Source organism: Gopherus flavomarginatus, chromosome 6 (assembly GCF_025201925.1).
Source record: "Gopherus flavomarginatus isolate rGopFla2 chromosome 6, rGopFla2.mat.asm, whole genome shotgun sequence".
Taxonomy (NCBI): Eukaryota; Metazoa; Chordata; order Testudines; family Testudinidae; genus Gopherus; species Gopherus flavomarginatus.
This window is the reverse complement of record NC_066622.1, coordinates 1,656,163-1,678,113: the sequence shown is the minus strand read 5'-3', so window position 1 is coordinate 1,678,113 and position 21,951 is coordinate 1,656,163. Positions and strand designations below refer to the sequence as shown.

At 45.5% G+C, this 21,951-nt stretch overlaps 2 protein-coding genes across 6 annotated transcripts in view; both read left to right on the top strand.

The window, feature by feature from the left end:
* The window catches only part of ARIH2 (ariadne RBR E3 ubiquitin protein ligase 2), a 49,756-nt gene extending 37,423 nt beyond the window's left edge, over window positions 1–12,333 (top strand). For 2 of the 3 annotated variants that reach the window (XM_050957474.1, XM_050957473.1), the window contains 7 exons: window positions 3,013–3,063; window positions 3,164–3,185; window positions 5,159–5,310; window positions 6,589–6,732; window positions 7,079–7,147; window positions 8,425–8,508; window positions 9,043–12,333. In XM_050957474.1, the coding sequence (XP_050813431.1) occupies window positions 3,013–3,063; window positions 3,164–3,185; window positions 5,159–5,310; window positions 6,589–6,732; window positions 7,079–7,147; window positions 8,425–8,508; window positions 9,043–9,114 (594 nt within the window). In that variant the 3' untranslated portion in view covers window positions 9,115–12,333. The remainder of the gene's footprint in view (window positions 1–3,012; window positions 3,064–3,163; window positions 3,186–5,158; window positions 5,311–6,588; window positions 6,733–7,078; window positions 7,148–8,424; window positions 8,509–9,042) is intronic. The other variant, XM_050957475.1, reaches the window with a different exon arrangement.
* A 3,700-nt stretch (window positions 12,334–16,033) lies between these two features.
* P4HTM (prolyl 4-hydroxylase, transmembrane) overlaps window positions 16,034–21,951 on the top strand; it is a 29,745-nt gene continuing 23,827 nt past the window's right edge. Inside the window, exons 1-2 of one of the 3 annotated variants that reach the window (XM_050957478.1) lie at window positions 16,034–16,342; window positions 16,996–17,077. In XM_050957478.1, coding sequence (XP_050813435.1) covers window positions 16,094–16,342; window positions 16,996–17,077 — 331 coding nt within the window. In that variant the 5' untranslated portion in view covers window positions 16,034–16,093. The other 2 variants (XM_050957479.1, XM_050957480.1) reach the window with 2 other exon arrangements.

Here is a 21,951-nt window from a genome sequence, read left to right as displayed (position 1 = left end):
CTTCATAGGTCATGTTCTCAAGACCTTTAATCATTCTTGTTGCTTTTCTCTGGACCCTCTCCAATTTCTCCACATCTTTCTTGAAATGCAGTGCCCACAACTGGACACAATACTCCAGCTGAGGCCTGACCAGCGCAGAATAAAGCGGAAGAATGACTTCTCGTGTCTTGTTTACAACACACCTGTTAATGCATCCCAGAATCACATTTGCTTTTTTTGCAACAGTATCACACTGTTGACTCATATTAAGCTTGTGGTCCACTATGACCCCTAGATCTTTCTGCCATACTCCTTCCTAGATAGTCTCCTCCCATTCTGTATGTGTGAAACTGATTGTTCCTTCCTAAGTGGAGCACTTTGCATTTATCTTTATTGAACTTCATCCTGTTTACCTCAGACCATTTCTCCAATTTGTCCAGATCATTTTGAATTTTGACCCTGTCCTCCAAAGCAGTTGCAATCCCTCCCAGTTTGGTATCGTCCGCAAACTTAATAAGCGTACTTTCTATGCCAACATCTAAATCGTTGATGAAGATATTGAACAGAGCCGGTCCCAAAACAGACCCCTGCGGAACCCCACTTGTTATACCTTTCCAGCAGGATTGGGAGCCATTAATAACTACTCTCTGAGTACGGTTATCCAGCCAGTTATGCACCCACCGTATAGTAGCCCCATCTAAATTGTACTTTCCTAGTTTATCTATAAGAATATCATGCGAGACCGTATCAAATGCCTTACTAAAGTCTAGGTATATCACATCCACCGCTTCTCCCTTATCCACAAGGCTCGTTATCCTATCAAAGAATGCTATCAGATTAGTTTGACACGATTTGTTCTTTACAAATCCATGCTGGCTATTCCCTATCACCTTACCACCTTCCAAGTGTTTGCAGATGATTTCTTTAATTATCTGCTCCATTATCTTCCCTGGCACAGAAGTTAAACTAACTGGTCTGTAGTTTCCTGGGTTGTTTTTATTTCCCTTTTTATAGATGGGTAGTATATTTGCCCCCTTCCAGTCTTCTGGAATCTCCCCCGTCTCCCATGATTTCCCAAAGATAATAGTTAGAGGCTCAGATACCTCCTCTATTAACTCCTTGAGTATTCTAGGATGCATTTCATCAGGCCCTGGTGACTTGCAGGCATCTAACTTTTCTAAGTGATTTTTTACTTGCTCTTTTTTTATTTTATCTTCTAAACCTACCCTCTTCCCGTAAGCATTCACTATATTAGACATTCCTTCAGACTTCTCAGTGAAGACCGAAACAAAGAAGTCATTAAGCATCTCTGCCATTTCCAAGTCTCCCGTTACTGTTTCCCCCTCCTCACTGAGCAGTGGGCCTACCCTGTCCTTGGTCTTCCTCTTGCTTCTAATGTATTGATAAAAAGTCTTCTTGTTTCCCTTTATTCCCATAGCTAGTTTGAGCTCATTTTGTGCCTTTGTCTTTCTAATCTTGCCTCTGCATTCCTGTGTTATTTGCCTATATTCGTCCTTTGTATTAGGAAAAGCTTCCTAACTGTCAGGGTGGTTAAGCACTGGAAGAAATTACTGAGAGATGTTGTCGAAAGTCTGTCATGGAGATTTTTAAGAACAGGTTAGACAAACACCTGTCAGGGATGGTCTAGATTCTAGATAATACCTAGTCCTGTCTCAGTGCAGAGGACTGGACTAGATGACCTGTTGAGGTCCCTTCCAGTCCTACATTTCTGTGGTTCTGTGGCTGACTCTATTCCTGCAAATACACTTTAAACTGGGAAACCCATCTGTGTGTAGGACTGAGTACTGAAGTGCTCCCTCTATATGCTAGTATTCATTCTGCTAAATTCATTGCGAGCATCATTCTGCAGCTGGGTATGTTGCCCTCTAATGCAGAGAAGCAGCATGGTGGTTGGCTCAAACACTTGTCTGGTGTACAGCTACAGTTTGTTTTTGTTTTTTTTAAAGGAGAATGCGCGGATACACAAAGGGTAGATAATCTAGCCTATCCCCATTTGCAGTAGTGTGTAGCTTTGCTTCTAACCATGGAGTTCGGAGAATGAAAAGCCCTTGAGCATCAATTTCCATTTGCAGGATGAGGCTTTAAGCAAAGGCTAGGGTTATCTAGCCTGAAGTGGGGGATGCACAGATATGCAGGGCGGTATGAAAAGGAATATGCCTATTGGAAGGCCTAGTCCTGTTCTGGCTAGGGGAGCCAGAGGGACTCCATGACTTAAAAGGTCTTTGTCCGTAACTTTGGTTTTCTGAGCACTTGATTAATTTAAAGGCAACAGATTTAGACTCGAGAAAAGAAGCTATTTATGCAGCATATGGTGAACTTGTAGAATTCATTATAACTGGATTTAATTTAGGACTTTATGGTTCAGGAAAATGGTTATGGATTCAGTGCCCTTAGCTTCTAGGTCAGAAACCACAGTCTAATCCAGATTGGTAGTAATAATTCTGGACTGTGATATGACTTGGTGTCTTCAGATTCAAACTGGCAAAGCTGGATTACTTCCTATAGCTGTTCAAACCAAGAAAATATAGTACCAGTCAAATTGTGCAGAATATCAACCGATTACCTGTGGAACAAAGAAACCTAGGTAAAGCATTGTATAGTCAGGCGGGTGTATGGTGGCTTTGTACTTCCTCTGAAGCAGTCACCCATCGCTACTACTGAAGGCAGGATACAGAACTAGATGGTCCTAGGGTTTGAGTCACTATGGCCAGTACTGTCTTTCTATGTAAACTGGTTGAATTGCTAAACCTGACCCGCCAGTTAATGGTAACTATTGAGAGTGAACTTTGATTCACAAGTGGTATTGCTAAGAATAATGACCTCACTTCTTGGAGCTGTTATCTCAAACCACCGATCTGTTGTTGATGCCCTGAGTCATCCATCCATCCCCCCTTCATCCTGCTTTAAAATGGTTTGACAGGAATAGCGTATGTGTAATAATAAAGCCGGAACTGTGTTCTTAAGGAGTATTAGAGAACAGCTGGATCTAATGAATGCTTCTGGTTTTCCCAGTGTCCCAAGTGCAATATCTGCATTGAAAAGAATGGAGGCTGCAATCACATGGTGAGCAATTCCCTGAATACTTCAGATCTTCCTTGTCCTTAGCTGAAACCTTTCTGTCCTTTTGCAGACTGCTAATGCCTCCTCTTTCCTTCTTTTCCAGCAATGCTCCAAATGCAAGCACGGTAAGTAGCAGTATCTGGAATCCGTTGGGGAAAGGGAATATTCCTTTATTACCCCAGTCGTAAATTTTGTTGTCTTAAATAGCCAGTTAACCATTCCCAGTACAAATATGAAGAGGATTCTAATTACACATCTAACTTGGTGATAAAGGCTTATTGTTTCACTTGCTACGTTCTTAACTGGTTTCTGATTCTTCATTTAGATTTAATGCTGTAAAAAGGTCGTCACCTCCTTTTCTGTCATGAGATTGATGCTCCTCAGAAATGTGCTCTGGTATTTAAAAGCTTTCCTGATGTAGTTCTTGTTCTGTACATTGATTTCTGCCCCACCGGCTGAAACCACTTGCATTGTAATGGAACTCTCTGAGCCTTTATGTCAAACTAGACTTAGCCTTTATGTTCACTGATGGACAAAATGAGGCCCTGCATAGACCAAGCGACAGAAGCAGGTGTAGGTCTGTTGTTGATCTCTATAACCTTATCTGCTTGATTGCTCCTCAGTCCACTCCCATGCAAGAAGCAGCCTGGCTGTCCTCAGCCCTTATTAAAGCCCTGAAAAATATCAGGAATGCAAAGCAAATGGCTTTTGTGGGATACTAAATTTCTCTAACCCCAGGCAAGTGAGTGAGACTACCTGTTGCTGGGGCTCCCATGTTGCAACTCTGCTACCAGCCAGTAGGGAGGCTGAGGAAGATAACCCACTTCAGAAAACATTTAGAATCTACCCCTCCCAGTTCACTTCCTTTGCTGCTAGAAGGTCAGCAGGAATGATAGTGACTTGGTGGGATGCTGTGGTATCAGGAGTAGGTGAGCAACAAGTTTCTAGATACCGCAGTGATTGAAACTCGAAAGAGAGCAAGCTAGCCCTTGGGTGGACTTAACAGATTTCCACCCCACTGAATGGGAAAGGTAAGCCTTCCAGAAGTGATTCGTACAGCAGCTGTTTAACCTCCTCTTTTCTCCTTCCTGACAGAACACTGCAAGTATCCCAGCTCTAAAACCAGGCACTTCTGTTTTGTGGGTTTAGCCGTTGCTCTGCTTTTTCTCCTTAGCTTTTACCTACGTCCTCCCACTCAGGTCAGGTCTACGCTACAAGCGTATATCTGTATAACTACGGGGCTCGGATGTGAAAACCCCACACCCCAAGCACCATAGGTATACCAACGCAATCCCTTGTGTAGACAGCGCTGTGTCAGCAGGAGAGATTTCTCCCCGTGACATAGCTACCACCTCTTGCAGAGGTGGATTAACTAGGTTGCCGGGAGAGCTCTCTGCCTTCAACGTAGGAGTGTCTCCACTGAAGTGCTACAGCAGCACAGTTGTGCCAATGCAGTGTTTCAAGTGTAGGCTTGTCCTCAGGGATTTCTGGTCTGAAGCTCTCTCCTAAACCACTGGATATGGATAGGTGTCTTAGAGTCACAGAATTTAAGGCCAGAAGGGACCATCAGATCATCTAGTCTGACTTGTGTATCACAAGTCACCAACACCACCCAGTGTGCACCCGTGACAATGGAAAGTGGATTGTCTGTGTGGGTTTGTTCACTGTTGGATCAGATTAGGATCCTTCCAATCTGATCCAGCAGAGACCCATGCTGGCAACTTGCCAGTAGTGAGAGAACTGCAGCTCACTAGCTAGTAGGACTGCAGCTGCCCTTTTCTTTAACTATGAGGTGCAGCCTGCGGAGACTACAGGTCCCAGTTTCCAACACTCCTTGTGGATCCAGGCAGTGTCCCCTTGGAGCATGCTGGAAGTGTTACTCCACAAGCTGCATATTTAGCTATAGACCCCCAAGATGGGGTTGTATTTGGCCCACAAGCTGTATTCTGTTTCTCCCTGGGCAAGATGGCACAAATAAACTTTACATGCTGCTTGGCTAAAGGAAGCCCCTGAAACAGAGGGACTGTTTCTCTGTAACTTGGTTTCTGGAAACTCATTTTTTCTATGCATCACAGTGATTGTGCCTTGTTCTCTGCAGACTTCTGCTGGATGTGTCTGGGGGACTGGAAGACCCACGGTAGCGAGTACTATGAATGCAGTCGGTACAAAGAGAATCCTGATATTGTAAACCAGAGTCAGCAAGCACAGGCCAGGGAGGCCCTTAAGAAGTACTTGTTCTATTTTGAGCGGGTAGGACACATCTCTTTGGCCAGAGCTGCTGTAGCCTTTTAATGTCCCTGCCTGGTGCAATGTCGGTGTAAGAAACACACAAACAAAGGATTCGGTACAGATGAAGTAGCTTCTGGAGTCCCAGTTTAGGTCGTCTTTGTTCCTTCAGACTCAAAATTCTGCCCAACAAGTCCTACCAAGCTGTTAACTTTTGTTCTCCATTGAAGCAAACCATGTGAGATTGCTTCTGATTTTCTGCGGCATCAGGAAACTTAATGTCCTGCATTTTTCTCTTCTTTCACAGCAACTAGTACAATGGGATTCTCATTCACGAGTAGAGCTCCTAGGTGCTACAAATAACACAAAATAATAATTTTGATATAGTGTCCCTCTGCACGATGTTACTGTGTTGTTGCAGATAGGTATCATAGGACTGGAAGGGACCTCGAGAGGTCATTTAATCCCATCCCTGCACTCATGCAATATCACTGCAACCATTTCCTCACAGGACCAGGGAACTTTCCAAAGGTTCTTACGGTGTGAATTTGTAGGGACCAAGAAGAAACAAATCTCGGTTGTTTAAATCAAAACTCCATAATGTGGTTTAATGAAATGTTAAGGGAATTTCATGTCAAGACATGTTTAAAGAAAGGCTTTTGGAATCTGTCACTAACCAGTGAGACAGTCAGAGCTCCTCTTTCCCTGCAGCAGGCGTGAATAGGACTGGTCAAACTGTACAGGTCTAATGCAGATTCGCTAGAAGAAAACACTGTAGATCCAAGGTTGCCACTTTTCTGTGAGGTCAGCATGCACTCGTTTCCTAATTCAGCGATCAACGGCTGCTTATTCATAGCATTAATCTAGTCTTAAAATAATAATAAATTAATAATCTTGACTTTCCAGATCAAGGGACTCTGGGAAATGGCCATGTTTTACAATGATGTTTCATAGCACAGATGTGTCAGCTTTCAGTAAGCCCATGTTAAAGGTTAATCTAAATCTCTTGGCAGAGGCCTCTTAAGTGGGGAAGTTCCCATTATTTTACTCCTTCTAGTCGCTCACAAGATGCTGATGTGACCATAGGGCATTTCTACAGAGGGGCTGGATTTGCTCCCTGCTCCCACCTGCCTCTTACAGTGTACGCAACTTCCATGGGCTTGCAAGTGGGGGGTGCTGCCTTGCTGTCCTCCTGCCCACAGCATATTCTATCCTGCTGGACTCCAGCCCCATCTTACTTCCTGTTTGCTGGAGCTTGTATCTGTACTTTGATCTCATGCCCTTTTTCTTCTACATTTGCAGTGGGAGAACCACAATAAAAGCTTGCAGTTAGAGGCACAGACATACCAGCGAATTCAGGAGAAGATCCAGGAAAGGGTGATGAACAATCTGGGAACGTGGATAGACTGGCAGTACCTGCAGAACGCTGCAAAGCTGCTTGCAAAGGTGGGTGTTTTGGGCTCTTTCAATCCACAGGAGAGAGCCTACACACCAAAACACTTCCATCTGAGTAGCACGCTGAAGAGGGAGGCAATTCAGGGGTTAGATCTGTAAGGATGTTATGCCCTGAATCAGACACTAACTGCCTGACGTTAGCAGGAGGATGCCTTTCTGAGCAGGTTATTCCATAATTGGTCCTGACAAGTGTTTCCTGCACCTTCCTCAGAAGCATCTGATAATGGCCTCTGCTATAGTGGACTGGTCTGGCAACTCATGTGTCCCTATATTAGTCATAGAAATAAGCTGTGCTAACGACATCAAGGTCTAAAACTCTTTTCCTCTTCTGTTGTAGTGTCGTTACACCCTGCAGTACACATATCCGTATGCCTACTACATGGAGTCTGGCCCCAGGAAGAAATTGGTAAGGTGTTTGCTCAGACTTCTTGGCATCTAGCTAGGGAGCATAGTAAGCCAAGCAGACACCTAGATTTGTGTCTTCAGTCCCAGAGTTTGCGTGTGTATAATAAATCCATGTAATGACATGTATGTGACATTGAACCTCACATATCCTCAAACTTCATAATCAGCTCCAAACCCTCCCCCCAACTCCCCGTCAGAGATTTAACAGCAAAGCTCTTGTTGGCTGTCGTTACAGAGACGTCCCTATTTTTACAGACTTTACTATAGAACAGTACTACACTGTGAATGACAAACTAGTTGTCAAACTATTTTTCCTCATAAGGATTCACATCATAAGCAAACACACACATCTAGAATCTGAGTTGGTTTTTACTGGCTCCTAGCTCCTGGGAAATGGGAGAGTTACAGCAGCACGTTAACCTTTCAGGAACCTGTATAAAAATGGAGGAAGTAAACCTCTCTGCAAATGGTAGGGCGCTAGCCAGGGTGCGCTGCCCTAGAGCTGGCTGGCAAGCCAACATCTGGGTCTCTACACGCTATTGTTTGACTTGAGTTTTGCTTTGCTGCTAGTATTTGAGTTAGTGAGATCAAATCTAGCTTGGGGTTTGTCTACCTGTGCTGCAGACACACCTTTGAGCGCCGTGTAGACATAACCTTCAGCTAGACATTTGCTGACTTTTGGTTCTTTCCCAAGTTTGTAGTGGGGGAAGGACAAATAAATGAACCTTATTCTTTCCACGACTGACTGAAGTCCCTGTTGTTAATTACGAGCCAACCCAGCTGCTCAGTCACTTAAATCACTTTACTATCAAGGAGGCCGCTTTGGTAGGCCCAACGTGATTTACACTAAGTGGTTTTGAGACTGGGATTCTGGGGTAAAGTTTCCCTGTTGGTAACGCCATAGCGCTGGGCCTTGTTTTACATGAAGGTGTGTACAGAGCAGAAACTGCATTTCTAGCCCGTAAGTGGGATGGAGATTCACCAGACTGCAAACACCAGTTGGTGGTGTCAGTTTCCTCCTTGTTGGGCATATCCTAATGCTTGAATAATTAAAAGTTGAATATACAAAAATCCATCTTCCTTAGGATTTTGAAGTCACTGGACATGCCACATTGTAGTGCTCATTGTTTTCCCAAGTATTCCAGAGATTTGCTCCCCCAAACCTGTTGCGGAGAGGAAGGACCCTAGGGGTGTGTGCTTCCTCTCGCCACACCTGTTTGGTGGCATAAAGCTGCTCGGGGTAGATTGGCTTCTCTAATTGTCCGTACTGTTGATCAGTTTGAATACCAGCAGGCTCAGCTGGAAGCTGAAATAGAAAACCTCTCCTGGAAAGTGGAACGAGCGGACAGCTATGACAGAGGGGTAAGTTATCTGTTCCCCTGCGGCTGCTGGGCAGCCCTTCACTTACAGGTGGCTTAGTACCTGCACAAAAGCGCCCAGGCCAGCTTGGCAGGCAGGTGAAGGCAATCAGATTAGCTTTGAGTCTGGCCTTCTGTTCACTTGGCCTGCAGATGCTTGCTTCCTGGTTGGGGGGATGGGGGGAGAACTTTGCTGCTCTCCAGCAATGACTCCTGGCTGACTGAACCAGGGCTGACAGGCTCTGAAGGAAGATGCATTCAGCCCTATGCTGGAGGCGAAGTGACCCTGGTGTGTGGGGTTTTTTTGCTTTTGGGAGGTGGAAGGGAGCATCAGAAACCCTCTAAGAAGGGAAATGTAAGGAGAATTGGGTTCAGAGGGACATTCCTTTTATACACTATCAAATCGGAAGGGTCCCTGCAGTCTTTAATTTGCTTGAGAAGCAGTGACTGGGCCTCACATTCTACCATACAAGTGCCTTTTCTTTTCCTCTGGGGAGTTCAGATTAATGGGGTTCTGCCTTGCTGTTCTTTGTTCCAGGACTTAGAGAATCAGATGCATATAGCAGAACAGAGGAGGAGGACCTTGCTTAAAGACTTCCATGACACATAAGGTGGAAGGAGGTGGTGAGGTGCAGGGGTGAGAGCAGCAAGCAAGGTGACAGTGGCTGCCTCAAGAGAAATGAGCACTGCCTGTGGGAGAACCCGGCCAAGGACAAAACCATCCCCTCCCCTTGCAAAACAGACACGTGCAAACACCTCATCTAGTCCCTTTCTGTTTTTTATCTTTCTGCTTTTCATTTCTGCCAGGCTAGAGGCTGGAGTTCAGATTGGCATCGTTCATGGGATGTTTCCTCCTACGCCAGATGGCTTTTGAGAGAGGGAATTTTTCTGAATGGCTGTTAATAGTATTAGATCATTACAATTTATGTAATTTTCAACAGTTGTACAATTATACAAACAAACCCTAGAATAACACACAACCCTTTTTAAAAATAAATTGGCAGTGGAGTGTTTTTCCTTAATAATCTGCTTGTAAATTAAATGGGCTTCTGTCCCAAAATCCTTTTATGCACTGAGGGTTATGAAATAACCCAGCTAGATTTCCCTTTCCTCTAACATGTGCTTTGTAGCACTGGCCTGTGGCTGCACGAGGAGAGTGGCTGGAGCACAGAGGGTGGCTGCTGCTGTGTTTGCGCCTTACAGCATCTGTGGTGGCTACATATCAGCACAACTGTGTGTGGCATCTCTTCTCTCAGCAGTAGTTTGTGCTGCATGAACCAAAGCAAATGGAGGTGTTACAGGGCAGAGATCAGGTTAACATAAGAGATATGCCGAGTGGTAATTCAGATCTTTGCATTCAGTGAATTTAAGGTCTTCCATGTGGATTTTTGCTTTAGTTGGTTTTTAGGGGTTTTCTATGCTGCCAAAACTATGGTGTTTGGGAGACTGTTAGAACAGTTGTTCTAACAGTGTTAAATAGGCTTGGTCTTGTTAGGAACAAGCCATGTTACTTCAATGCGTACCGTTTTGTAAAGATCGGTCATACATGGAGTGTAACATGATCAAACCACTTTGCTCCCATTTACCTAGGCAGGACTAAGCCGCATTGCAAGTCAAGGGGGAACAGTAATGCATAGTGTGGTCCCTGACACACACCTTGGCAATGTGACAGGCACTCAAAACCAAGTGCTAGAGCTAACATTGTTCTGCGTCAAGCCAGACTGAAAACTGACTGCTGGAGTTAATGTATGTGTATATGGGTATTAAAGCTGCTGGATGGTTATTATAAGTCTGATTATTGTCTGGGACTCTCAGAGCTTTTGTATGGCATGTTTAATGTAAAATATAATTTTTTTTAAAAAGTGACCTCCCCAATGCATCTTAACGAGGAAGTCACTTCAAAACAGTGGCTCAAATGCCAACACTTTATGACGGTGGATGAACCATGTACAAGTGCCTATGTAACACAGGGACTTGTACGTGCATCTGCTGTAGGCAGGCAAAAATGGAGTAGCTGAGTGTCTGAGCTGAGGAAATCCCCAAGTCTAGTGTGAAAGTAGGGAATCCCCTTCCATGCCATTTTCATGAGGAATGTTGCCTTGACACATTCCTCACTAGGATATTCTTATTTTCACCCTTTTTGACTTGACAGGCTGAAAGACTGACTGGAGTCTTCCTAATTCCTGCTTGACAAAATAAGCTACTCTTTTTTTATATGAGACACATGCACTATATGACTCTAGCCCCCAGAACTGGGTATGTAGGTTTTAACCATGTGAAGGTGGGAGGAAAGAGAGGGCCCTCAGTTTGAGAGGGATACTTCTTCTATGAACTAATCTTGTGGACAGAGCTTGTACAGTACTGTGCAGAGTTAATGTTTATCCAGTGCTTTAAAGGTGTAAAGCATAAAGTACTAATATAGGATATGAACTGATGTTCTAGTTAAGCTAGCTGCAGTCGGGTGAAAGTTGGCCTGTTTGCCAGAGAGGTGTAGGGAGGTATCTTTTCTAATCCTAAATAATCAGTTTTGCTGCCAGATGGTGCCCGTTCCTCCCTGCTCACTTACATTGCATAAGCATTTAGCTCTGAACCAGGATAAGCATAAAAGTGTTTTAAAATCCTCATTCCTGGAGCAGTGTAGGTCAGATGGCAGGAACCAATTGCCAAACGACCCTGAGAGTTGACTCGCAGTCCAGACTGCTCAGACACCTTGGTGATGAGCACTTAAGAAATCTGTACAAATACAGACTGCTTTGAAAGCCATCTCTTTGGAGGTACACAAAACTCAAGCTTTGTCAACAAGGTTTTGTTTCTCCAAAACTCTTCCAGAAAGGAGGCTGTGAATTTCCTGGTTCCCATGAACAGATCCTGCTTCCACCCTCTGTGTAGAAAACAAGGCGGGATTGTCTCTGCGGTGTGAGCCCAAACAGGGCAACATTTGTGCAGCTGTAGTATAGGAACAGGTAAAACTGTGGGGAGATCTCCCATTTCCTGCTCATTCTGGCATCTGAAAAGGATAAGCTGCTGCTGTTTGAGAGGTAGGTGACTGATAGGAAAGAAATTAGTGTTCTCAAGATCAAAGGTAAAGGGACAAATTCTCTTTTGTGAACACAGCCCCTTTTGAGTCAGTGAGGTGGCCTGAGAATAGAAGTTGGATCAGGCTATTAACTCTAAAAGGTACAAATTTTTCCTGGCACCAGTAACATGGTAATCTGGCAGTGTTTGTCCCTTCCTCTTTTTGCAGCTGCTTTGGTATTCCTAGGTCAGCCTGACGTCTCTCTCCATCCTTGCATCTGATGCTCATTATTTCTGCTTTGCTCATGCTAATGCACTGGGTGACTCAGATCTCTAACAGTCATCAGACTTCCCGGACCATACAAAGGTTTTTTTACTGACAATGTAAACTGCATGACTGCTGCTCCGCACATGAATTGCTCACTGTACCTGTGTGGGACAGGAACAGCAGGAGGTTTCTGTACTATAATTTCACATTCAAACTTTTAGACTTTTTAAGCAGGTGATAAATAGAACTTTATTTTTAAATGAGACTTGTTCTAGGGACTCCTTTTCTCACCTGCATCTCCTCAGTTGGATTGTTCTCCAGGATTTCAGGTAGCAGCTGCTGCTGTGGGAGCTTTAGTATTATGGAGAGTGTTGCTGTTTCCTGGCTGCCTTGTTCCATTGGCGAGGTCTTCTCCAAGAAACTGACACCACTCTTAGCTTTTCTTTATAGGCATTGGAGGGGAAGGGGCAAAGGAAAATGCCCTTGAAATATTTCCCAGAGGTGGAGTGGTTTATTTGAAATAAATTGTGAATTTATAATTTTAAAGGTGTGTACAGTGTCTTTGTTCCATCAGCTTTTAGGTGAAAAACCTCTGCTTAATTTTTCTTCTTATTAATGTGTCAAGCAGTGAGACATGGGCTGTTAGAATCACATGAAGCAGCTAATAGACAAATCATAATTGGAGTGCTACAACAGTACTAAAATGCTGGTAGGGAGGAAGGTTTTAGGATTAAGGCACATGGGAGATTGTGTTCCTGGCTGTGCCATTGATTTTGTGATACTTTGGCAAAGTCACTTAATCTCTCTGCCTCCATTTCCCATCTGTAAAATGAGAAAATACTACCCTACTGCAAAGGGTATTTTAGAAACGAAGTCTGAACTTTGAAGCTCTTGACAGCTATGATGAAGAGTGCCATATAACCCCTATAAAGCAATGTGAAAAGTCAAAGCACAGCTTTGGGGTTGATGTATTAAAATATTAGCATAAAGGAAGAGAATCATGCCAATTGTAATTCCTGATTTTTAAAAACACACATGGTGCTGAATTTTCGGTCCAATTTAGGTAAAATAGTGTCACCTTCTAAACAAACTCTTATAAGTAACAAGCATGAGACTGTTGCATATTGGAGGATATTCCGAATATGCAGTAATCCTGTTCCCCTTTTTGCTGACTTTCTCTAAATGAAGAATAGCCAATATTTTTTGTCTAATTAGTAGATATTCTAAAAACCAAACATACACTATTAACAAGCAGCATTACCAAAGGTTTTGGTATATTGAACTAGTTGTAGGTAACTATGTCCTATAGTAGACGACAGGCTTCATTCAAATCACCAAAACTATCAAACTCCTTGAAGTTGAAATTAAAAACAAAACAAAAAAATCTTATAATACAACAGATCACTTTTAAAAGAACACGAGCTTGCGAAGCTTGATGCCTATGCTGCTGATAAGCATTTCTACAATATCTGTTCAACATGGAGCACATATGTGTGAAGGCTTGTCTAGTTTTAAATAGTTCATGTTTTGGGGTCCAAAAGGCTTAACCTCCCAAGAACTCAACCTTGTAGCTGCTCTGGGGAAGGCTTGGTTGAGGTGGCCTTCATGCCATTTTATGGCTCTGTGCCCACCTCTGGACAAAGAAATATAGTCAGGTCAGGCTATAGCTCGTCAATAATTTTCATGCTGCAGCGGTGTGCTGTCCCAGCTGGAGCTGATGAGCACTTTGCCCGCTGGGCCTGGCAGAATTTGGGTGTCCTTGTTTGTAACTGAGAGGGGAAAGAGGGAGACTATTTTAAGATTTTTACTTATTTGAATGTTCGGTTGCATGGAACTGGGGGTAGGGGACAGAAGAGAAGTGTAACTTTTTAAATTTCAGATTCTCCCAGGAGTGGCAGTGGGGCGGGGGTCCGACCCCCATTTAATGACAGCAGTCCAAGGCTGAGCGTTACCCCTTCACAGCTATTAATGCATGTTGTCAATGTGCACCTCCCACGCTGAACCCGGCTGCTCTTTCTGGGTCGGGGACTGGGCCCCGTGTGTTCCCGCTCCCCGACCGGGCGGCCTGCACCTGCTGGCAAGTGCTCACCAACAGTGCTGCCAATTCAACATAGCAGGAAGTCACCAGACAAACCCTACATGTAGCTGTTTAAGCACTCAAAAAGAGTCAAAACTCTCACTGAACAAAATTTTCAGAGAATTTTATTTATTTACACGCATGTAGCTATAGTCACAAAATCATTCACAAGCAGCTCAATAGAGTTAATCAAATCCATTCCATTCTCTTCTTACTACATTCTCTTACGCACCAGAAGCAACTACAACACTACGCTGTCATCAGGCGGGTGCCCTCTGCTCATTGGGCAGGGCGCTCTGTACATGCCAGCCCAGGTCGTCGGGTTAGTTAATTTCAGTCGCACCTCCCTTTCGTGCCAGCCTGGACTTGAGCCGACAGGTTAGTGAAGGGCAGATCCCAGAGCCAGGGGGAAGAGGACATTCATCTGACCTGAGCTCGACGCTGCAGGGAGCCAATAAAGTAGATATCAAAACAAAAATCTGCTAGCCAGACCCCTTCCCCCTGCTTCCAAGGTTTCATTTCTGGGCAGCTAACCCCACGCCAAGCCAGGGGAAGGAGTAAAGGGCTTCATTCCTGGAGGCACAGTGCCCCCTGCCCCATTGGGGCACATGGCCCTGTTTCATCCCACCCCACCTTCCCTCTGTGCAGCTGTCCTCGCTGGCTAACCTGCCTCCCCTGCCCTATCCACATCATTAGCCAGCACACCCTATGATGCAGGGAAAGATATCTACTACAGAGCAGTGAGAAAGAACATTTGGGTAAAAATGGCTAATGTGCTGCTCTCTCCAACGTGCACCTGTCTTTAGCAAGTATTGAATTAGCCTCCGCAGACTTTTTTTGTCGCCTGCAGATGATAGTGATCTCAGCCCTAGAAGCCCTGGAATGCGATTCCTTCCGAGGACGTGCTCCAGTGAGGGGTACTGGCACTGACTTGGTGTGTACCAGAACGTAGGAGGGAGGGCACCGTGTAACGCCGACAGAGCGCGGTAGTCAGCGGCGGGAGCAAACCTGGGATTGCTGGAGCTTAGTGCATGGGCCTGTACGGCATGAGGTAAAAGCCAGCTGGCTGTTAGCGACGGCTGCAGAGCAGTCTGCTTCTCGCTCTCGAAGGGTCTCGGGGCCACTGGCCGGGACGGAGCCCCAGCCCAGGAGCGTGGGGTACACGGGGCCGGGATTGTATTAACACATTGAGCTGCTGGTGAATGAAGTGGTGACGTCTCTGAATGTCACTGCGAGGGGCAGTGACAGGCGCTAGATTTGTCACTGGTCACTTGGACGCATTTTCTCACTAGGGAAACCAAAACATCACTAACCCTAGTGACAAAATGGCTAATGGCAACAGCGGGCCCCCCAGGGCAAAGAGCCGTCATTTGGCGTCAGGCACGTCTTTGCCCTCACTACGCGTGGCCGCGAGCTCCCCTCTATGCTCAATGGGGATGAAGGTGCACCGTGCCTCAGGCAATTGGCCGCCACCGTCCCCCGTGGGCCTGAGGCCAGGCTACCCTCAGCAAAGATGGCCGCCGCGTTCCCCTGTTCGCAGTGGGCCTGAGGCCAGGCTACCCTCAGCAAAGATGGCCGCCACGTTCCCCTGTTCGCAGTGGGCCTGAGGCCAGGCTACCCTCAGCAAAGATGGCCGCCACGTTCCCCTGTTCGCAGTGGGCCTGAAGCCAGGCTACCCTCAGCAAAGATGGCCGCCACGTTCCCCTGTTCGCAGTGGGCCTGAAGCCACGCTACCCTCAGCAAAGATGGCCGCCACGTTCCCCTGTTCGCAGTGGGCCTGAAGCCACGCTACCCTCAGCAAAGATGGCCGCCACGTTCTCCAGTTCGCAGTGGGCCTGAAGCCAGGCTACCCTCAGCAAAGATGGCCGCCACGTTCCCCTGTTCGCAGTGGGCCTGAGGCCAGGCTACCCTCAGCAAAGATGGCCGCCACGTTCCCCTGTTCGCAGTAGGCCTGAGGCCAGGCTACCCTCAGCAAAGATGGCCGCAGGGCGGCTCCGACCGCCCTTTCCACCAAGTGTCCTGGATGCGCTGACGTCAGGCAGTTCATCCAGCCCCGCCCCTGTGTGGTCACGATGGTCATTGGCCAGTCTCCTCAGCGTGACTCGTCTGTGCTGTGACGCTCGCTCTCCCCCTCGTGCGTGGTGACGACATCACACTGTCGTTCCACCCCCCTCGGGGCGGTTGCCGGGGTGACGGTGTTGGCGCTCCGGGGGCTGGCGGGGCCGGGCGATGGCGGCGGAGGCGGCGCGGGCGGAGGGGCCCCCGCTGCCCGGGCCCCCGGGGGGGCGGCCCCGGCAAATCTGCTCCCGCCCCTACTTCGTGGTGCTCATGGTGTTCGCGCACCTCTACGTGCTCAACGTGCTGGGGCTGCTGCTCTTCGTGCACCTCAGCGCGGGGGACGGCCTGGGCCCCGGGCCCCCGCCCCCCAGCGAGCCCGGCCCCCGCGGGGACGCCCTGCCCCGCCGCGAGGGCATCAAGGCAAGGAGCTGGCGTGGGCGGGCTGGGCCTGGACCGGCTCGGCACGGCACGGCACGGCTCTCCTCGACGCGGGCCGGCCCGGCCCTCTGCCGCTTAGGCTGGCTCGGGGAGGTGCCCATGGTATGGGCTGGCACGGGCAGCGTGGCGCTGGGGTGGGCAGCCTGTCTCAGCATTGCTCGGTTTGGAAGGACTTGGCACGGCCTGGCGTGGCACGGCTCACTGAGGTTTGACCTGAGGTGACTTAGCAAGAAACAGCCGATCGGGGTCAGAGCTCTGCCAGCTTGGTGCCGTTCTCCGCTCTGTTTCTTACCGACTTTGGGGTAAATTGGGCCTTGCTATCAATGTGTGTCACGCCATTGATCCCAGCTGCACCTTGGCTGAATTTTTAACCCCTTTAAGCTGAGTTTAAACCAAGAACTAACCTGTCCAGATCCAGTGATGAGGTGCCCAGAATTGAATTCAGACATCCAGCTGCAGTAGCACATGAACTGTATAGAAAGGGACTCCTGACTGCCTGCTATGGCTGTATAGATGCAGTCCAGAGCCTGCTGCTTTTTTGCGTAGTGATTGTTGGATGCACAGTGGGGGGGGGGAGTACTGAAAATTTGTGCCTGGAATGTAGTATGTTAACTCCTGCTGTTTTTTCCCCCCAGGTGGGCCATAAGCAAAAGGTGGAGCTGGTCCCTAACAAAGTCCATTTCATGAAAACTCTCAGCTTGAAACCGCTTCTCTTCGGTAAGACAAGGCACTGCACAAGACCTGCTAACAGGGTGGCTGAAATCTCATTGGTATTTTAATCCCCACTGCAGTCTGGATATATTTGTGGCCATTATGGGCCCCAAGCCAATAAAGAGAGAGCATGGGAGTTATGGTAATTCAGAATCTGGTTGATAAATAAAAAACACATCTTTGTAAAAAGGAGAAACTTCTGCAGTAAATCATGAAAGTGGAGTTTGTGTCCTTGTAGATGCTGTTCATTTGGTGTGAAATGATGTCTGAATTCTTTAAGTGGTAGCTTCAGAAGGAATAGTGTATATGGGTGAGAACCACTGTCCGTGGTACAAGGTTTTGTGCCTTTCATTGGATCTGCCTTTCCTGCAGAGTTAATTTGAGTTATCTACACTCCAGTTATTGCTCCCAAGTTAGCCTAGCTCCAGTGAGAGCAGCCATACTGTAAAATAACACTTGAGTTGCTGTGTGCACACTGCCACCGCACTTGCTGTGTGTGGCCCTTCTGTGGGCAAAGCCCATACTTCTTTGCACTTCAGTAAGATGAGATGCTCTGTAAATGCTTTCACAGTGAATTGTGTGAAAACTTTTTCTGTCCTTTCTGGGAATGCTGGGGGAATTGTGGGATAGCATTAGAAGCAGTGTGGTCATTTAGCAAGCTGCTGAGTTGGACTAACTCAAGCTTAGCTTACATCTCCTCTCAGGCCAGCCAACGGGAATTAAAAGCATCAGTGTGCACAAATTAACGGCTTGTGTGTGTGTGGAGAGGACTCGAGTTAGGCACAACACTCAAGTTGTAACTTGAGTTAACTTAACGATGAAGACACAATCTTTGAAGCATCAAGGGATTGGTAACTAGTACCTGACTAGTAGATTGAGTGTCTCTGCTCAGATGAGTTAGAGAAAATTGATATGTTACTTAGTTGATGTTCCAAGGAGGCAGAGCATGATTGTGCCCTTTTATGTGCTTTGTTTAATACAGTATATACATGTGATGGCTTATGTGTCCCCTTTAACATTGTTCGCAGCCCAGTGCAATAAAAACAGGCCTGTGTGAATTTCGAAGATTGGCGGAAATCCAGTTGCCAGTTTGCCTTTGGCAACCTGCTTTGATTGTAGCTCTTCTGATTACTCCCACGGGGCACACAGAAGTGACTGATGCTGACATTATAACATTTGTAGCTCATCTCTCCTGCCTTTAGAAAATAGATTTTTCAGACTTTTGTTCAGATCTTTATTAAGATTTACTTATTAAGGCAGAAAGAATCAATTCAAACTTTTGAGCTGCTTACCAGTTCTTTTGCTTTTATTTTTTAGTATAATTTGAAGAATAAGTGAACAGATCTGAATTCCACAAAATGTTAGTCACCTTTTTTCTTAAATCAGTTTCCATCTCAATTTGCCTTCTTACCTCCTAATCTCTGGAGAATCAAGATACAAGCCATGGAATGTGCAGCTGGGAGCACTGTATGTACAATATAGCAGAAAGGACTGTGCATGTATAGGTTTTTGTTAAATTTTTTAGTGCTTCCATTGATGTAGAGGTTGACTTTCCTTGGAACAGTCAAATGGTTTGGGTTTTTTAAGGGACTTCTGTTTTAATTTTTAATCAGGAAGGGGAGTTTTCATGTTCATTTCTCCTCCAACAATTAAATTCCTTAAATCATGTTGTGCTACCCTGGTTAAGTATGTTCACCCTTTGTGTTTAAGATGTTTTGATCCACTGTCCATAGAGATTATTAATTGGACAGTCCACTTAGGAGAGTTTGGAAAACTGGTTAATTTCCCTCAGGTTCTCCTCCTCTTCCTCCCCCCCAAAAAAACCAAAACATCCAAACCCAAACAAACAGCCCCTTCCCTTTCTATGTTTGGGGTTTTTTAAAATCCCATGGACCTAAGATCCTGTCAAAAAGATGCTAGAGATTGAGAGATTAGGAAGATATAAGGATCCTGGAACGTTTGAAAGTAAATGATAAGGCAACTTAGCATTGCGGTTTAAGTATCTAGGAGAGGAAATGAATAACGAAGATAGTAGTAGAAACAGTGCCTTCCACTCTCCTTGGCATGGCATGCTATTCACACTTTTAGTTCCTAGCCATTCCACAGTACACAAGGATTCCTCTTAGCTAGATCTCACTTTAGTGTATTGAAAAGATGTGAGTAACTCTTACTGGCAGAATTGTGTACAAGTTTTGCATGTCCAGGTGGAGAGAAATTGTTTCCGCCACGAAAGCTTATGCTCAAATACATTTCGTAGTCTCTCAGGTGCCACAAGTACTCCTGTTCTTTTTGCGGATACAGACTAACAAGGCTGCTACTCTGAATTCTTTATGGCACTTTCACTGTTGTTGTGTGCTATGAATAAGAAAAAAAGGATCCTTGTAGTTCACACTACCTGATTCAAAGTGAAAGTTCAGAAAAAACCGAGACAACCTTCTTATTTAAATCCTTTTAATGCAACAAGCATCTTTAAGAAATGCACACGGCTCTGTCATTGGTTTCTAAATACACAGTATTCATAACTTGTAAATTCCAAAATAATTTTCCCTCTGGTAGTGTGTAAAGTCTGAAGTTTGGAACTGGTGTCTTATAAAAGTCATACACACAAAAAGCCTCAATTTAATGACAGGGAACAGAGTGTGAGGGGTCAGTTTGATTTTACTAATTAAGTTTCCCTTGGGCCCTCAGTTCTAACTTATTTACCCTTACTGATGCCATTCACCGAACAGAGCTGATCCTGGCCTTCAAGAAAGCAGCTGTAGCTGACAAAAAACAGACTTATGGCATAGTAGACTCACAACTTTATTAATCCAGTTTAACACTTCTCTTCCGGATTCTGGGGTAGGCCTTGTTTTCTGATCCTGTTATCTGGAAATGCATCACTCCTGGAACAGTGCTTGATGTCCAGCGCTTTAGGGCCTTATTCGGCTTGCTGTGCTTTGTCCTCTGATAAGGAGTTCCTATTTAGGAACTTCAGCTCACAGGCAGCTCTTATCACCCCACTGAGCCTCCCAGGAGGCGGGGTTGACTTTAAAAGACCACTAAGGCATTCTCGACTCACAGGTTGTTTCAATTTAACAAAATTGGTTTAAAAATTGATGTGAAGTTGGAACAGCCCCACTGTGTTGATGCTCATCATCAGATTGAAGTGTATCTATTTTCACTTACATCAATAAGAAATCAACACCTGTTATATGTAGACAAAGCATAGAGGCTCTAGCTGTAAAGGACTTTCCAAGTTAGTTAATTCAAAGGCGTTTATATTTATCAAAACGTTTTGCAGAGTTTGAGGACAAGTATAGAAGTGAGTGACTAGTCCATATTCTGAATGCCTTCAGCAAAGTGCAGTGCAACATTGATTTCAGGCAAAGGATGTCATATTAAAGACTTCTCAGCAGCCTTGTGTTTGGGAGTGTGGCAGAGGGCACTACTGGGAAATTGTTCTTTTGGTTTTTTAATACTTAAACATTTACAAATGACAAAGAACCATCTGCCGTTGAAACCAAGCTTATTATTTCATGGAGCTAGGAAAGGTTCTTGTCCTGTATGTTTTCCTCCTTATGAGAAGCACTAGTAATCAAATAATCCTGTTAGCATCAAACAAGCACCAGACAGGACTTTTTTGGTCTTTATAGATACTGTGATAACTTAGGCCTTGGCTACACTCACACTTTACAGCGCTGCAACTGGGGTGTGAAAAAACACCCCCCTGAGCGCTGCAAGATACAGCGCTGTAAAGCGTCAGTGTAATCAGGGCAGCAGCGCTGGGAGCGCGGCTCCTAGCGCTGTACGCTACACCCATAAAGGATGTCGTTTACATGCAGCGCTGGGAGAGCTCTCTCCCAGCGCTGCCACTCCGACTACACTCACTCTTCAAAGCGCTGCCATGGCAGCGCTCCCGCAGCGCTGCCAGGGCAGCGCTTTGAAATTCCAAATGTAGCCATACCCTTAGAGTGCAATCTGCTTTGAGGCAGTTGTCTTGTAAGAGATCACTTGGCAAGGAACTCTATGGTTTGGGCTCGAATTTCTGAGCCGAGGGGGGGAAATAAAAGCAGGGAGTCTCGCTGTTTTTTTTAGGTGTTTGACTTGGTACTGTACAAGATTTGGATTAAAGGACTAGAATGATGTACAAGTAATATGGCACCCATTAAAGGATTAAAAACTGGCTTAACTGGTAGTTCTCAACACGTAACTGTAAGTAGGGAATCATGGAGTGGATGTTTTTCTAGTGGGGCCCCAGAGGGATCAGTTCTTAGCTCTATAGTATTTAACATTTATATCGATATCCTGGAGGAAAACATAAAATCATCAATAAAATTTGCAGATGACACACAAATTGGGAGAGAGGTAAATAATGAAGAGGTCAGGTCACTTGTACTGAGCAGTCTGGGTGGCTTGGTAAGCAGGGCACAAGCAAACAGTGTGTTTTAATACTACTAAATGTAAAGGTGTACATCGAGAAACATAGAATGCAGGGCATGTTTACAGGATGGGAGAGTAAAAAAAGATTTGGCTATTTTGGTTGGTAAGCAGCTGAACATGAGTTCCCAGTGCAACGCTGTGGTCAGAAGGGCTAATGCTATTCTTGGATGCATAAAGAGGGGTGTCTTGAGTAGGAGTAGAGAGGTTATTTTACCTCTGAATGTGGCACTGACGAGACTGCTGCTGGAATGCTGTCCAGTTCTGACATCCCCAATTCAAGAAGGATGCTGATAAACTGGAGAGGGTTTAGAGCAGAGCAGTGAAAATGATTAAAGGATTAGACAATCTGCCTTATAGGGAATGAATATTTAATAACGGGCTCTTCAGTCTAGCAGAGAGAGCTAATGGATGGAAGATGAAGCTAGACAAATGCTAACAAAATATGGTGTAAATTTTCA